General features: G+C 49.7%; 2 protein-coding genes across 3 annotated transcripts in view; one reads left to right on the top strand and one right to left on the bottom strand.

Moving 5' to 3' along the window:
- The window catches only part of LOC129713715 (cytochrome P450 3A29-like), a 116,445-nt gene extending 98,945 nt beyond the window's left edge, over positions 1-17,500 (bottom strand). The window contains exon 1 of the mRNA XM_055662966.1: positions 17,491-17,500. The gene's annotated coding sequence lies outside the window, so the exon portion shown is untranslated. The remainder of the gene's footprint in view (positions 1-17,490) is intronic.
- LOC129713943 (transcription factor MafK-like) lies at positions 1,049-15,846 on the top strand. 2 transcript variants are annotated; one of them, XM_055663357.1, is made up of 3 exons: positions 1,049-1,159; positions 14,124-14,187; positions 15,373-15,846. In XM_055663357.1, the coding sequence occupies exons 2-3, from the start codon at positions 14,155-14,157 to the stop codon at positions 15,769-15,771; spliced, it is 432 nt and encodes a 143-aa protein (XP_055519332.1). In that variant the 5' UTR covers positions 1,049-1,159; positions 14,124-14,154; the 3' UTR covers positions 15,772-15,846. The 2 variants fall into 2 exon arrangements, with proteins under 2 accessions (XP_055519332.1, XP_055519333.1); XM_055663358.1 differs by lacking the exon at positions 14,124-14,187 and having other exon boundaries at positions 1,050-1,159.
- Positions 17,501-17,760: the final 260 nt, after the last annotated feature.

Here is a 17,760-nt window from a genome sequence, read left to right as displayed (position 1 = left end):
AATTCCACAGATTCACCACTCTCTGTGTAAAAAATGATTTTCTCATCTCGGTCCTAAAAGACTTCCCCCTTATCCTTAAACTGTGACCCCTAGTTCTGGACTTCCCCAACATCGGGAACAATCTTCCTGCATCTAGCCTGTCCAACCTCTTAAGAATTTTGTAAGTTTCTATAAGATCCTTCAAGAGAGAGTTAGATAGGGCTCTTAAAGATAGCGGAGTCAGGGGATATGGGGAGAAGGCAGGAAGGGGGTACTGATTGGGGATGATCAGCCATGATCACATTGAATGGCGGTGCTGGCTCGAAGGGGCCGAATGGCCTACTCAAGTCAAGTCAAGTCAAGTTTATTTGTCACATACACATACGAGATGTGCAGTGAAATGAAAGTGGCAATGCTCGCGGAACAACAAAACAACCAAACAAATTATAAACACAATCATAACACACATATTATTTTACATAATAAATAATAGAAGGAAAAACGTTCTGTACAGTTAGTCCCTGGTGAGATAGGCGTTTACAGTCCGAATTGCCTCTGGGAAGAAACTCCTTCTCAACCTCTCCGTTCTCATTGCATGGCAACGGAGGCGTTTGCCTGACCGTAGCGGCTGGAACAGTCTGTTGCAGGGGCGGAAGAGGTCTCTCCTGCACCTGTTGTCCATCAGAATCAGAATCAGAATCAATTTATTTGTCATTTGGACCCCTGGAGGTCCAAACGAAATGCCGTTTCTGTACTATGTACTATGTTTACACATTCTGTTGTGCTGCGGCAAGTAAGAGTTTCACTGTTCTATCTGAGAACACACTCTTGAGCAAAGACCATCTAGTATCTTTGCTCTTGCCTGTAAGAGGGGCATCACACTTTTGCCCCTCAGCTGCAGTGGTTGGGAGAGACTGCCCCGCACAAAGATGGGTTCCCCCAAAGCATTACATCATCCCTTTGACCGGATCGACTGACGTCATCCCATTACCATGTATGGGCATGCGAGCCAGTGACGCGCGGTGTGTTTTTTTTATGAATGAAAGGCATCTGCGTGTGTGTGTGTGTGTTTGTGTGTGTGTGTGTGTATCACCTGACCCGGGATTCCAGGAACTGACTTGTTTTCATACAAAGGGGAGGCTGAAACACAGCACAACTTGCACAGCGACTCTGGAAAACAGTGAGTAGCCACCAGAATCCCCCCCCAACTCCACCGTTTAGCATCTGTAATGAAATCTGTAAAAATCTCTTTCCTTTAAACAGATTGGGGGGGTTTTATTTTTTGTTTGACAGTCCCACTGTTGCTAGATTGATCGTCAGAGAAGCGTGCACGTTTAAGGTCCATCTTCAGGGTGGGTCTAAAGCCACCCTGAATGTTTAACGAGAATGTTTAACGAGAGGGGCCCGGCGATTCCTCTTTTTCCTCTGAATAGATTTTGACAGCGCCGCCGTGTTGTTGATGACTTGGCTGCTGAATCACCGTGAGTGTACACTTTTAAGGTCGACTTCAGGGTCTAAAGCGTTTAATGTTTAACGAGAAACTGTTTTCGGTCCAATTCCTTTTTTTTTTGTAATCGCCTAGCCCTTTCTCTTCATTCTGTTTTCAACCTATCTTTTTCTCTGGGCGAGGGGAGGGGAGGATTTCTTTGTAAAAAGAGAGAAAAAAAAGAAAAACACACAAGCGATTCGCTGTTTCCTGAAGGCTTTTCCCCTCCCTCCCTCCCTCCCACCCCAATCTGAACCCGGCCAGGGTGGAGGGATAAGGAAGGGGAGAGTGAGTGCGAGAAAATTTCACCTTAAAAAGAACCAGTTAGTTGACGACAACAAAACCAGGCCCCGGGAGTTTGGCGACATTCCACAGGTAGGCAAGATAGAAATAAAATGGAAACTGGCTGGCTTAAACTCACCAAGAGGGGGATTAGACAGGAAGAGTTCAACGTGAGCAGTTTAAAATTAGATGTTAGGGAATCGTGGAAAGCGAAAGCGCTCTGAAGCTCTCTCTGTGAATTAGCTGAAGCATGTGTAAGGTTTTTTTTTTATATAAGAATTCTGCTCGATTGACTCGAGCATCTGTTTAGTATTTAACTGTGTGGTTCAGCAGCTATCTGGAATCCATTTCACAGGCTGAGGTTATTTGGTGCCTAGTCATTTTTGGATGGAAGTGGTGAGGTGTTTTCTGGATTACATTTTTATTAAGAGTTGGGACAGTTGGCATCGGATATGACGGCTTCTGCTAAAGCAGCTGGGTTTCAGCTTTAGGGGCGCTTGGCATGAAGATTGGCGAGCTTTTTAAAAAAAAATGTGCATCACTGTATGAATTGTTCTGTTTTAAAAGGGTAAAAGATGATCTAAGGCAACACACGGCAATGGGCAGGAAGAAAGTGCAGGTGCTGGTTTACACCGAAGGTAGACACTAAATGCTGGAGTAACTCAGCGGGACAGGCAGCATCTCTGGAGAGAAGGAATGGGTCAAGACCCTTCAGACTGAGAGTCACTTGTCCCCACTCACCACTGTCACCCTGAAGAAGGGTCCCAACCCAAAACCTCACCCACCTATGTTCTCAGCGGATGCTGAGTTACTCCAGCACTTTAAGTTTTATCCTTGGTAAACCAGCATCTGCAGTTCCTTCTTACTGACACCAATGTTTATAATGCTGACACAAGAGAATTGTAGCCATTCCGGCTACTCAGCACTTTCTTTCCTTTAGACTTTAGAGATACGGTGCGGAAACAGGCCCTTCGGCCCATCGTGTCCACGCTGACCTGCGATCACCCTGTACAGTAGCACTATCCTACACACACTAGGGACAGTTTACAATTGCACCAAGCCAACTAACTTAGAAACCTGCATGTCTTTGGAGTGTGGGAGGAAACTGGAGCACCCGGAGAAAACCCACGCCGGTCACGGGGAGAAGGTACAAACTCCGTACAGGCAGCACCCGTAGTCAGGATCGAACCCGGGCCTCTGGCGCTGTGAGGCAGTAACCCCATGGTCCCATTCTCATTTACCTTCTCATTCTCATTAGATTCATACTTGCACTCATTGGAGAGAAGGATCTAAGTGAGGAATGAGAGTCACAGCTCTGAGATGTGTTTGCAGATTCATGTAACATCCAAGATATTAGTTGGAAGAATTTGAAAGGCAACGATAGATTTACTTTGTAAACACCTTAGACATCAGAGGATATGGGAAAGAAGGGGGCCATATGTTCATGAGCTCCAGGGGCATAATTAGGCCATTCAGCCCATCAAGTCTACTGCGCCATCCAATCATGGCTAATCTATCATTCCCTCTCAACCCCACTCTCCTGCCTTCTCCCCATAACTCCTGGCACGCTTATTAATCAACTTGTTAAACAACTTGCCCGCACCGGTCAACATGTCCCATCTACACTAGTCGCACCTGCCACCATTTGGTCCACATCCCTCCAAACCTGTCCGATCCATGTCAAAGGTACAGAAGTGTGAAAACGCACACCTCCTGATTCAGGGACAGTTTCTTCCCGGCTGTTATCAGGCAACTGAACCATCCCACCCACAACCAGAGAGCAGTGCTGAACTACTATCTACCTCATCGGACAGCCTCGGACTATCTTTGATCGGACTTTACTGGACTCTGCCTTGTACTACATGTCAATCATGTTATTCCCTTGATCATGTATCTGTACACTGTGGACAGCTCGATTGTAATCATGTATTGTCTTTCCGCTGACTGGATAGCACGTATCAAAAGCTTTTCACTGTACCTCGGTACACGTGACAATAAACTACACTGAACATAGACATTTGAAGCTCTTGGGGCAGGAGGGGAGATAGAAATCGAAGACTAGTCTTACCAAAGAGATGTGATGGTCACTAAATAAAATTCAATGCAGAAGGAACTTTTTATGGAACAGTTGTCAGGCAGCACGGTGGCACAGCGGTAGAGTTGCTGCTTTACAGTCCTCACAGCTCCAGAGACCCGGGTTCGATCCTGACCACGGGTGCTGCCTGTACGGAGTTTGCACGTTCTCCCCGTGACCTGCGTGGGTTTTCTCCGGGATCTTCGGTTTCCTCCTACACTCCAAAGACGTGCAGGTTTGTAGGTTAATTGGCTTGGTGTAAATGTAAATTGTCCCTAGTGTGTGTAGGGTAGTGTTAGTGTGCGGGGATCGCTGGTCGGCGCGGGTTCGGTGGGCCGAAGGGCCTGTTTACACACTGCATCTCTAAAGTAGGCTCATCAAGGCTTGTTACCACAGGGAGTAGCTGAGGCACATTACCAAGATGTCTTTAAGGTGAAGAAAGATAAGACCAGAAGGGATAAAGGGATAAGATTAAGTTGGGTGGAGGAAGGAGCTTGTGAATTTATCAACACCCACATGCTTGGCCTAACAGAACACTACAGCGAGGCCTGTGTTCAATCCTGACTACGGGTGCTTGCCATACAGGGAGTACAGAGAAGGTTCACCAGACTGATTCCTGGGATGGCAGGATTTTCATATGAAGAAAGACTGGATAGACTTGGCTTGTACTCGCTAGAATTTAGAAGATTGAGGGGGGATCTTACAAACTTACAAGGACAGGCTAGATGCAGGAAGATTGTTCCCGATGTTGGGAACAAGGGGTCACAGTTTAAGGATAAGGGGGAAGTCTTTTTGGACCGAGATGAGAAACATTTTTTTTCACACAGAGAGTGGTGAATCTGTGGAATTCTCTGCCACAGAAGGTAGTTGAGGCCACAGTCCATTGGCTATATTTAAGAGGGAGTTAGATGTGGCTCTTGTGGCTAAAGGGATCAGGGGGTATGGAGAGAAGGCAGGGATGGGATACTGAGTTGGATGATCAGCCATGATCATATTGAATGGCGGTGCAGGCTCGAAGGGCCGAATGGCCTACTCCTGCACCCAATTTCTATGTTTCTATGTGCTGTCTGTACAGAGTTTATATTTTCTCCCTGTGATGTCAAGTTGAACTGATCCCTTTGTCAGGAAGGAACTGTAGATGCTGGTTTACACCGAAGATAGACACAAAATGCTGGAGTATCTCAGCGGGTCAGGCAGCATCTCTGGAGAGAAGGAATAGGTGATGTTTCGGGTCGAGAGGCTTCAGTCTCAAGACGGCTCCAGCATATTGTGTCTATCTAATCTAAAGTAATCCCTGCCAACGCATGATCCATATCTCTCCAGCCCCCGTGAGAAGAAGGGTTTCAACCCGAAACGTCACCCATTCCTGCTCTCCAGATATGCTGCCTGTCCTGAAAAGCTGGAGTAACTCAGGCAGCCGGGTCAGGCAGCACCTCTGGAGAGAAGGAATGGGTGACGTTTAGGGTCGAGACCCTTCTTTAGACTGACACCCATTTCCTTTTCTCCAGAGATGCTGCCATGACCCGCTGAGTTACTCCAGCATTTTGAGTCTCCCTCCATTCCCTGCATATCCATGTACCAATCCAAAAAAGTCTCTTAAATGCCACTATCGTATCTGCCTCCATCACCACCCCCGGAAGCACATTCCAGGCACCCACCACTCTCTATGTTTCTGAAAAAAAAAACGAGGATCGAGGAACGGTGGAGCCCACAAGGGTCCATTGTTGGCGGTGGAAAAGGTGACAACGAGTAGATACAAACCATGAAACTTAGCGGGACGACAGTGTAACTAACACAATGACGGCTTCTGATGCTCCAGAGAATCCATGGGGCAGCACGGTGGCGCAGCGGTAGAGTTGCTGCCTTACAGCGCCAGAGACCCGGGTTCGATCCCGACTACGGGTGCTGTCTGTACGGAGTTTGTACTTTGGTTTATCTTCTGTTTCCTCCCACACTCCGAAGTTGTGCGGGTTTGTAGGTTGATCGTCTTGGTATAAATGTAAAAAATGTAAAAAGTGTGTGTAGGATCGTGTTAGTGTGCGGGGATCGCTGGTCGGCACGGACTCGGTGGGCCGAAGGGCCTGTTTCCGCGCTGTACCTCTAAACTAAACTGAAGTAAAGAAAACAATCCAATTGGAGCACTGCTGTGCGGTAAATTCAAAGTAAAAACTATTTCGGCAGACGAGGAGCAGTTTGGAACATCGAGGTTGTGAAAGAATATTTTCCGAGCTGTTCAAATAGTCTCTTCCTGAAGGTCACACATTATCTAAGCTTTGGGTTTGAATCAATGGCCACAAATTGAAATTGAAGAACATTTAGTTTAGTTTAAAGATACTGTGCGGAAACAGGCCCTTCGGCCCACCGGGTTTAAGAAACAGTTAGACAGGTACATGGATAGGACAGGTTTGGAGGGAATATGGACCAGGTGGGACTAGTGTAGCTGGGACATGTTGGCCGGTGTGGGCAAGTTGGGCCGAAGGGCCTGTTTTTGCACACTGTATCATTCTATGACTCCATGACTATATTAGTCCGCGCCGACCAGCGATCCCCGCACACTACCACTGCCTTACATACCAGCGACAATTTGGAATTCTTACCGAAGCCAATTAACCTACAAATCGTTTTCCTCCCACATTCCAAAGATCTGCAGGTTTGTAGGTTAAAGGGCCTGTTTCCGTGCTGTATCTCTAAACTAAACTGCAAGGAGTTGTCCTGTGGGAAGGAACTGCAGATGCTGGTTTAAACCGAAGATAGACACAAAAAGCTGGAGTAACTCAGTGGTGTCTCCAGCAGTTGGTGTCTGAAGAAGGGTTCACTGATTTAGGAAGACAGGTTAAACACAATGCTTGGACAAGCCACATATAAACATATAAAATTATAAAAGGACTGGACAGGCTAGATGCAGGAAAAAATGTTCCCAATGTTGGGCGAGTGCAGAACCAGGGGCCACACAGTCTTAGAATAAAGGGGAGGCCATTTAAGACTGAGGTGAGAAAAAAACTTTTTCACCCAGAGAGTTGTGAATTTGTGGAATTCCCTGCCACAGAGGGCAGTGGAGGCCAAGTCACTGGATGGATTTGTGAGAGTTAGATAGAGCTCTAGGGGCTAGTGGAGTCAGGGGATATGGGGAGAAGGCAGGCACGGGTTATTAACCATATAACAATTACAGCACGGAAACAGGCCATCTCGGCCCTACAAGTCCATGCCGAACAAAATTTTTTTTTTCCCCTTAGTCCCACCTGCCTGCACTCATACCATAACCCTCCATTCCCTTCTCATCCATATGCCTATCCATTGGTTATTATTGATTGGGGACGATCAGCCATGATCACAATGAATGGCGGTGCTGGCTCGAAGGGCCGAATGGCCTCCTCCTGCACCTATTTTCTATGCTTTCTGTGCCTTCATCTATCTATCTTGCACAAAGCTTGCATCTCCAGATTTTCTTTACATCCATTCAAAGGATGTGGGTACAACATGGAAGCATGCCAGTTGTCTAAAACACAGTGTGGTTCCAGCTACTGTGTATGTAATATGAAAAGTCACTAGCTGCACTGAACGGATACCATTAGCAGTGATGCACGCAGGTTATGGAAGTAGAATGAGGCCATTCGGCCCATCGAGTCCACTCCGCCATTCAATCATGGCAGACCTCTGCCTCCTAACCCCATTCTCCTGCCTTCTCCCCATAACCCTTGACACCCATTCTAATCAGGAATCTATCTATCTCTGCCTGAACAATATCCACTGACTTGGCCTCCACAGCCTTCTGTGGCAATGAGTTCCACAGATTCACCACCGTGTGACTAAAGAAGAGCGCCCTTTAATTCTGAGGTCCTAGACTCTCCCACCAGTGGAAACATCCTCTCCACATCCACTCTATCCAAGCCTTTCATTATTCTGTAAGTTTCAATGTTAGGAGGGGGGGCCCCCAATAATATCATAGTCAGAATATTTATTTGTAGTTATATGTGATTTTCCTTTGTTACAACCCACTTCCAGGTTTAAAACTGCTTGTTCTCTCCCCTTCCTTTGTGTTAACCCCTTGTCTGGCTTAGTTTGGAGATACAGCGTGGAAACAGGCCCTTCGGCCCACCGGGACCGTCCCACAATCACCTGTACACTAGTTCTATCCCCCCCACACACACACACACTAGGTGCCATTCAAACCTACAAACCTGCATGTCTTTGGGACTTGGGTGGGAACCGGAGCGCCCGGAGAAAACCCACGCAGGTGACGGGGAGAACGTACAAACTCTGTGCAAGCACCACCCGTGGTCGGGATGGAACCCGGGTCTCTGGCGCTGTGAGGCAGCAACTCAGGGCGGCCAGGGTGGTGCAGCGGGAGAGTTGCCGCCTTACAGCGCCGGAGACCCAGGTTCGATCCCGACTACGGGTGCTGACCGTAAGGAGTTTGTACCTTCTCCCCGTGACCTGAGTGGGTTTTCTCCCAAGATCTTCGGTTTCCTCCCACTCTCCAAAGACGGGCAGGTTTGTAAGTTAATCGAAGGTAGACAAAAATGCTGGAGAAACTCAGCGGGTGAGGCAGCATCTATGGAGCGAAGGAAATAGGCAGCGTTTCGGGCCGAAACCCTTCTTCAGACTGATGCTTCAGACTTGTAGGTTAATTGGCTTGGTGTAAATGTAAATTGTCCCTAGTGTGTGTGGGGTTGTGTTAATGTGCGGGGATCGCTGGTCGGTGTGGGGGTGAAAGGCCTGTTTCCACACTGTGTCTCTAAACTAAACTAAACTCAATTCTCGATAGACACAAAATGCTGGAGAAACTCAGTGGGACGGGCAGCATCTCTGGATGGAAGGAATGGGTGATGTTTCGGGTCGAGACCCTTCTTCAGACTAGCTTAAAGTCAGCTTCATAAGAAAGTGACATTTTTATTTTAATACTGGGAAACTAAACTAAACTCTGCCGCTGTGCCACCTAGCTGCATAAAACTTCTTACATCAGTGGAGTTAGTTTGTCACAGAGTTTCCCCCCCACAGACTGAGGTAGGCATGACCCCTGGGGTTTGCAGAGCAGCCACTGGGCCTCGACCCGAAACTATCTTCGAATAGAAGTGTCGGTGATCATGAGGGGAGTGGGATACACAGAGCCAATGATAACAGGAGATCACAGTTCAAGAATAAGGGGTAGGCCATTTAGGACTGAGATGATGAAAAAACGTTTTCCTCCCAGAGTTGCGAATCTGTGGAAATTCTCCGCCTCAGAAGGCAGTGGAGGCCGATTCACTGGATGTTTTCAAGAGAGAGTTAGATATGGCTCTTGGGGCTAACGGAGTCAGGGGATATGGGGAGAAGGCAGGAACGGGGTACTGATTGGGGATGATCAGCCATGATCACAATGAATGGCGGTGCTGGTTCGAAGGGCCGAATGGCCTACTCCTGCGTCTATTGTCAATTGAATGGCGGTGCTGGCTCGAAGGGCTGAATGGCCTACTCCTGCCCCTATTGTCTATTGTCTATTGAATGGCGGTGCTGGCTCGAAGGGCCGAATGGCCTACTCCTGCCCCTATTGTCTATTGTCTATTGAATGGCGGTGCTGGCTCGAAGGGCCGAATGGCCTACTCCTGCGTCTATTGTCTATTGAATGGCGGTGCTGGCTCGAAGGGCTGAATGGCCTACTCCTGCACCTATTGTCTATTGTATGGCGGTGCTGGCTCGAAGTGCCGAATGGCCTACTCCTGCGTCTATTGTCAATTGACTGGCGGTGCTGGCTCGAAGGGCCGAATGGCCTACTCCTGCCCCTATTGTCCATGTTTCTATGTAATCCCCCCCCACCACCCCACTATTTAAGGAGCAGAGCCGCTGAATCATCTTGCCGTTGGTATGTGGTTTAGGGTGAGCCTGTATTAATCTCGAAAAAAAAAAATTTGTTCTGCTTTCCTTTCTGGTGACAGTTTGGAATGTGCAGTTTATTTTTAGAACATTGCGTCTGTATTTCAGCGCCTTTTGATCTTGCATCTTCATGGATCCGGGCTGAGTCCTCTGGTCAATGTGTCCAGCAGGGCTCTAGATATACCCCTGCCCAGTGTCACCAAGGGGAGGCTTTCCCCACACCTGTGGCCAGTCGGCAGTTAACACTCGAAGGTAGACAAAAGTGCTGGAGAAACTCAGCGGGTGCAGCAGCATCTATGGAGCGAAGGAAATAGGCAACGTTTCGGGCCGAAACCCTTCTCCAGACCGACTACGGGTGCTGTCTGTACGGAGTGTATACTTTCTCCTCTGACCCGCGTGGGTTTTATCCCAGATCTTTTCAAAGACATACAGGTTTGTAGGTTAATTGGCTTGGTGTAATTGTAAATTGTCCCCAGTGTGTGTAGGATAGTGCTAGTATGCGGGGATCACTGATGGGCCGAAGGGCCTGTTTCCGCGCTGTAAAGCCTAATAGAATGATATCTAAACAGTGATGGGCCGCGTGGCTTTGAAATAGAGACTAGAATTACCTACGTACAGTACGGTCTAACATTCCAGAGACGCTATGAACTGCAGGCGATTGAATCTTGAGCAAAGCACAAAGTGCTGGAGGAACTCAGCGGGTTAGGCAGCATCTGTGGAGGGAAGTTTTGGGACAGAACCCAATTCAGAGTGTACAGGTGTCAACACAGGTCGGGACCCCTCTCCTGACCTCAAATAATGTCTGCACTTCACCTTTCACTTGAAGAGTAGTGATTGCTTTGGCTATTTCTCCATCTTGGGATAAAACTGAGTCGGTGCCAACCAGCGACCACCTTGTACACTAGCACTATCCTACACATAGTGGAGATGTCTTATTGTCCTGCACTACTTGGCTAATTGCACGAGGATTTATAAGATGCCAGGAATTTGCACATACTGTCTTTGGTTGGGGTGGGGGGGGTGGGGGGGGGGGGGGGGGGGGGGGGGATTAAGGGTGGGGGGGGGGGGGGGGGGGCGGTGGGGAAGGGGGGGAGGGTGGTGCTACCTTTATGCCTTCCTGAAAGGCAAATCAGAACTTAAGCCACCCAGCCACAATTCTTCCTGACACCATCACCACAGCAACCTACTCGCAACTCTAAACAATCCTGCTGTCCATTCACTGGTCAAGAAGGGGTTTCAGCCACGCAGTTTCCGATCAATTAATCGCAAGCGTTCTGCTTTGTGGTCCTGGATTGCGAATCCTTGCTTCCATTTTTAATAGCCTCCGGGAGATTCTGCCATGTTTTAAAATTCCTTCCAAAGCTCAGGTTCCTTTTCCCAGAACTAGAATCATTTTATTGTCTTTGCGCTTGGGTAAGCATGGGTGTGGCAAGTAGGGCTTACCTGATATGCAAGGGTTCAGAAGGTGAACACAAGGTGTGGAGCAGATACTTCCAACTGGGAGTTGCCCGTTGTTTGATCAAACAAATAGATTTTATTTAGTTTAGTTCAGAGATACGGCGTGGAAACAGGACCTTCGGCCCATCGAGTCCGCACCGACCCGCGATCCCACACACATCAGGGACAATTTTACATGTACACCAAAGCCAATTCACCTACAAACCTGCACGTGTTTGGAGTGTTGGAGGAAGCCGAAGCACCCGGGGAAAACCCACGCAGGTCACGGGGAGAACGTGCAAACTCCGTACAGACAGCGCCCGTAGTCGGGATCGAACCCGGGTCTCTGGCGCTGTGAGGCAGCGACTCTACCCGCTGCACCACCGTGCCAGACCCGGTGTACAGCCCCTTATCTCTGAAGAAAGGTCACCACATGAAACATCACCTGTCCATGTTCCCCAGACGTGCCACCTACCTGTCCCCGCTGAGTTACTCCAGCACTTTGCATCTGTTACCGGCACCTGCAGTTCCTAGTTTCTACCTTGGGGTGGGAATGTGGGGGGGGGGTGGAGAGGGGGGGGTTGGGGAGGGAGAGGGGGGGGATGAGGGGTTGGGGGGGAATGGTAGGGATGGGGGGGAGGGAGAGGGGGGGGGGGGGGGGGGAGGGGAGGGGGGGAGGGGGGGAGAGGGGGAGAAGGGGGTGGAGGGCAGGCGAGAGACAGAGAGGGGGCGGGAGAGGGAGGGGGGGAGAGAGAGCGCAGTGGAGAGATAAGTTTATTTGGCCTTCCATCACAGCAATGTGATGGATGTTTATGTAAATTGTGTTGTGTCTTGGGTCTATGTGTTTGTAATGTATGGCTGCAGAAACGGCATTTCGTTTGGACTTCAAGGGGTCCAAATGACAATTAAATGTATCTTGTATCTTGTATCTCTCTTGGGATGGGGGTTGGAGGAGGGGGCTGGAGGGGGGTTGGAATGTGGGGAGGGGGGGGGGTACGATGGGACGGAGGGGGGGGGGTTAATAGGGGAGGGGAGCTGGTCCGAAACTCGTGTGAAGGCTGAGTGTTTGACGATTACCATAGAAGGTTGAGTATATCCAAGACAAGCTGGCCGCCACCCAACCCATTCGTTGCTCTGCCGTCTGGTCTGCAGCGGGTTAGCTAATCCCAACAAGAACCTGGATGAGGCCCACGTTAGATCATTGCCTGATTGTTCTTTGGCAGTCAGACAGGGCAAGAAATATCAACATGTCAAATAAGCGCTTTGTACAATGTTCCTCGTGTTCCAAACTGCAAGCAAAGATGCTTCCCGGCCTATTAACTGTACAAGCACCTCATCTATTGAGACGCACTTGACCTCCCCCCCTCCTCCCCGCTTCCCCCTTTCTCATCCCCTCTGAAGGAGCAGAATTAGGCCATTCGGCCCATCAAGTCTACCCCACCGTTCAATCACGGCTGATCTATCTCTCCCTCCTAACCCCATTCTCCTGCCTTCTCCCCATAACCCCTGACACCCACACTAATCCAGAATCTATCAATCTCTGCCGTAAAATTATATATCCACTGACTTGTGGCCTCCACAGCCTTCTGCGGCAATGAGTTCCACAGATTCACTGCCCTCTGATTAAATAAATTCATCCTCATCTCCTTCCTAAAAGAACGTCCTTTAATTCTCAGGCTGTTGCTCCAGCACTTTGTGTCTTATCTTCGGTTTAAAACCAGCGACTGCAGTTCCTTCCTGCGCAAACGGCGAACAAACTTGGGCTTCTGCTGCCGATCAAAGGCAGGGCTCTGGTTTTGATTAATCTGCACGGTTTGTCCTAACGCTGTGTTTTGAACTGGATGCTGTGTATTGGAACTCTTAATTGGTTCAGTTCAGACAAACACACCAGGCTGGGTTTCATTTACTGAGCACTGTCATTCTGTCCAACTGGTTAAATCACCATTTACAAGACTTGGGACTAGCTGGCTGGACACAGTTGGAGATTTTCCTCGCTATACTTTGTGCCAGAATGTCTCGGGCGGCACGGTGGCGCAGCGGGTAGAGCTGCCGCCTCACAGCGCCAGAGACCCGGGTTCGATCCTGACCGCGGGTGCTGTCGGCACAGAGTTTGTACGTTCTCCCCGTGACCTGCGTGGGTTTTCTCCGGGTGCTCCGGTTTCCTCCCACACTCCAAAGACGTGCAGGTTTGTCGGTTAATTGGCTTCAATAAGATTGTAAATTAGAAACATAGAAACATAGAAAATAGGTGCAGGAGGAGGCCATTCGGCCCTTCGAGCCAGCACCGCCAATCATTGTGATCACGGCTGATCGTCCCCTATCAATAACCCATGCCTGCCTTCACCCCATATCCCTTGACTCCACTAGCCCCTAGAGCTCTATCTAACTCTCTCCATCCAGTGACTTGGCCTCCACTGCCCTCTGTGGCAGGGAATTCCACAAATTCACAACTCTCTGGGTGAAAACGTTTTTTTCTCACCTCAGTCTTAAATGGCCTCCCCTTTATTCTAAGACTGTGTGACCCCTGGTTCTGGACTCGCCCAACATTGGGAACATTTTTCCTGCATCTAGCTTGTCCAGTGCTTTTATAATTTTATATGTTTCTATAAGATCCCTCCTCATCCTTCTAAACTCCAGTGAATATAAGCCTATTCCCAAGGAAACCCAAGAAATGGGTGATGTTTCGGTTCGAGACCCTTCTTCAGACTGATGCTGGGTTTTTACTCATTAACGCTGCATGGCAGGCGGCCATTCGGCCCCATGCTAGCTCGCAGCAGAGCAAACCCAGTCTGAAGAAGGGTCTCGACCCGAAACGTCACCCATTCCTTCTCTCCAGAGACGATGCTGCCTGACCCGCTGAGTTACTCCAGCATTTTGTGTCTGTCTTCGGTGTGAACCGGCATCTGCAGTTCCTTCCTAAGCTAAAAAATCAGCTGGGGTCACAAACACGTGTCCCGAGCACTGTCGCCTGCTGGAGACCTAAAACCTGACCTGATGTCATCTTCTTTGATGCAGGAGAGAGAGTTCTGGTGACGTTCTCCACAGTATGAGCTCCAGTCGTGGAAGCAAGTCATTGAAGGTAACGGCAGACCCACCACACAATAGTGGCTTCAACCCCTGCAACTTCTCACAGTGCAGAAATTCTCCCAATCCCTTCGGTTTAGGAAACAGGCCCTTCGGCCCATTTAGTTCCATGCCGACCCTCCAACACTTATTTACATTATTCTAACATTGATCAGGCTCTTCACAAACTGGTGACTTCACCTCAAGTAACTTTTCATCGCACAGTAAAACTCTGATTCCCATTAGGCTTAAGGAAACATAGAAACATAGAAATTAGGTGCAGGAGTAGGCCATTCGGCCCTTCGAGCCTGCACCGCCATTCAATATGATCATGGCTGATCATCCAACTCAGTATCCCGTACCTGCCTACTCTCCATACCCCCTGATCCCCTTTAGCCACAAGGGCCACATCTAACTCCCTCTTAAATATAGCCAATGAACTGGCCTCAACTACCCTCTGTGGCAGAGAGTTCCAGAGATTCACCATTCTCTGTGTGAAAAAAGTTCTTCTCATCTCGGTTTTAAAGGATTTCCCCCTTATCCTTAAGCTGTGACCCCTTGTCCTGGACTTCCCTAACATCGGGAACAATCTTCCTGCATCTAGCCTGTCCAACCCCTTAAGAATTTTGTAAGTTTCTGGACAGGCCCTTCGGCCCATTTAGTTCCATGCCGACCATCAATCAACTCTGTATGTTAATCCCACATTAATCCCATCCACACGTGGGCCAGTAGCCTCTCCACCAATCATCCACACATTTAGCCCAAGGTTGTTGAGGCCAATTAACTGATCAAAAAAACGCACGTCTTTGGAATGTGGGGAGCAAACCCGCGCAGTCACAGAGGGAGAACGTGCAAACTCCACAGAGGCACACAGGCACATGTGAGTTTATTCTCATGTCTCTCTGATAGGACAATGAAATTCTTGCTTTGCTTGATCACATTGAATAGCGGTGCTGGCTCGAAGGGCCGAATGGCCTACTCCTGCACCTATTCTCTATCGAATGGCTTGAAGGGCCGAATGGCCTCCTCCTGCACCTATTGTCTATTGTCTATTTGAATGGCTTGAAGGGCCGAATGGCCTCCTCCTGCACCTATTGTCTATTGTCTATTTGGGAGCGAGGGTGTTGTGTTGACCTTATACTCGATACACTTGACTAATGATGGCCTTTGTGCTTTGTGTGTGTGTGTGTGTGTGTGGCAGATCAAGAGGGAGCTGGGCGAGACTTCTCCGTCGCTGATGGACCAGGAGCTGGTGACCATGTCGGTGCGGGAGCTGAACCACCACCTGCGCGGCCTGACCAAGGACGAGATCGTCAACCTGAAGCAGCGGCGGCGCACGCTGAAGAACAGGGGCTACGCCGCCAGCTGCCGGGTCAAGCGGGTGACCCAGCGGGAGGAGCTGGAGCGGCAGAAGGCCGAGCTGGAGCGGGAGGTGGAGAAGCTGGCGGCCGAGAACGCCGGCATGCGGAACGAGCTGGACGCCCTGCGCTCCAAGTACGAGGCGCTGCAGACCTTCGCCCGGACCGTGGCCTGCGGGCCCACCAAGGTCAACACTACCAGCGTCATCACCATCGTCAAGTCGTCCAACTTCAAACGCTAGCGCTGTGACAAAGGGGGGGGGGGGGGGAAACAGCCAGTGGAACCCACCTCCCCCTCCCCCCCGCTCCACCCCCCCCCCCCCACTGCAAAAGCGGGGAGGGGGACCCACCCACCCCCACAAAGATGGGGGGGAAAGAAAGGGAGGGTCAGCGAGTGGAACCCCCTCCCCCAACCACACCCCCCCCCCCCACAACAAAAATGTGGAGAATGAGGGGGGAGGGGCAGCAAGTGGACCCCCCTCCCCCACCCACACCCCCCCCACTACAAAAGTGCGGAGAACCTCTACAAAGGTGGGGGGGGGGAAGGGGAGGGGCAGAAAAAAACAATCCACCCCCCCCCCCCAAAACAAAGGTGGAGGAAAGGAAAAAGGAGGGGAGGGTGGGTAAGGGAGGAGGTGAGAACCTATCACACAGTGGCGAGGAGGTTGTATTTTGCTCGCTGTCCTCTGTTGGGACAGGGAATGGGGGGGGGGGGGGGGGGGGGGGGGGAAACTACTTGTCCGTTAGAACTCCGGCATTCCCACGGGATTGCAGCCATGGTCTAGGCTGCACAGGAGTCGTTCCCCCAACCCCTCCCCCCCTCCTCCTCCTCCCAGTACCTGCCACGGACAACTCGACCCGATCAAGGTAGACACTACACCTTGGGTGGGGGTTGAGAAAGAGACACATTGCTGCAGGAAACAGGTCTGGAGAACCACTTTTTTTTTCTCCCCCCCCCCCCCCCCCCCCCCCCCCCCCCCCCCCCCCCCCCCCCCCCCCTCCCCCACCCACCCCCCTCTCCCACCCTCCCCCCTCTTCTCCAGACTGCTATATCCCTGAACGATGGCCCTCTGAGGCTAGGGGGAAAGCTGGACTGAAACCTTACTCAATGTCCCCTCTGTGTTATGAAGTTCTCTCTCTTTTTTTTACTTGTGAGAAAAAAAAAAACCACAGACAGTGGGGTGGCAGAGGGGGGTGAATTTTTTTGGGGGGGGGGGGGGGGGGGGGGGATAAAACTTTTTTCCGCCCGCCCCGGGGGGGTTTTTTTGTGGTGACCGAGCACAAGGGCAGTTTTTATTGCCGACCTGTCTTGCCATTTGAATGTCATTTTTTTTTTTTTTTTTTTTTTACCGTTTTTTAAACCGTGATTCCTTTTCTTTTGTCTTAAGTAACGGAACTCTTATTTGTGGGAGTTGTATGTAACAAAAAAAAAAAACAGAGGAAAAAAAAAAATCTATATCGGTAACCGAGGCTGCTCGTGTTCAAGAGTATTTATAACAGGAAGAAACTTTTGTCAGTTCTTCAAGAGATTTTGACCAGGGGTGAAGACTTTTCATGTTTGGGTAAATCCAGGAATTCTTAAAAAAAAAAGCAAACTTGAGGATGTCTCTTGGCTGATCTTCAGAATAGGTGCCAGAAAACCAGGAGAAACATTGTTGTATTTGGGGCTTTTTAACAAAAAAAAAAAAAAAGAATTTTCGAGAATTATTTTTGAGACAAAGGCCCGAAATGGTTTTGTTTTGGAGGTACGGCGTTTGAATTGAAAGAGGCCCTTCGGCCCACAAAGTCCGCACCGCCCAACGATCGCCGCACGCTAACAGTATCCCACACACACCACGGGCAGTTTGCACTCATACTGAAGCCAATTTAACGTATAAACCTGTACGTCTTTGGAGTGTGGGAGGAAACCTGAGCACCTGGAGAAAACCCACCCGGGTTCTCCCGCCCTCCGAAAGACGCACGGTTTGGCTTATTGGTGAAAGTAATTGTGAATTGTCCCCCTAGTGTGTGCAGGATAGGGCTGGTGCACATGGATCGCTGATCGGCACGGACTAGGTGGGCGGAAGGGAGTTTCCGAGCAATATCTCTAAACTAAAACTGAACAGATAAGTGTATTGGATTGGTAACTCTAAGTCTAGAGGAGTATTGTGTTCACCATGCTGTAGGAAAGATGCTGGATAGAGTGCAGAGAAGGTTTACCAGGATGTTGCCGGAACTGGAGGGCTTGTAAG

Source organism: Leucoraja erinacea, chromosome 37 (assembly GCF_028641065.1).
Source record: "Leucoraja erinacea ecotype New England chromosome 37, Leri_hhj_1, whole genome shotgun sequence".
Classification (NCBI taxonomy): Eukaryota; Metazoa; Chordata; class Chondrichthyes; order Rajiformes; family Rajidae; genus Leucoraja; species Leucoraja erinaceus.
Note: the sequence above shows the minus strand (reverse complement) of the source record. Positions and strands in the feature narration are given on the sequence as shown.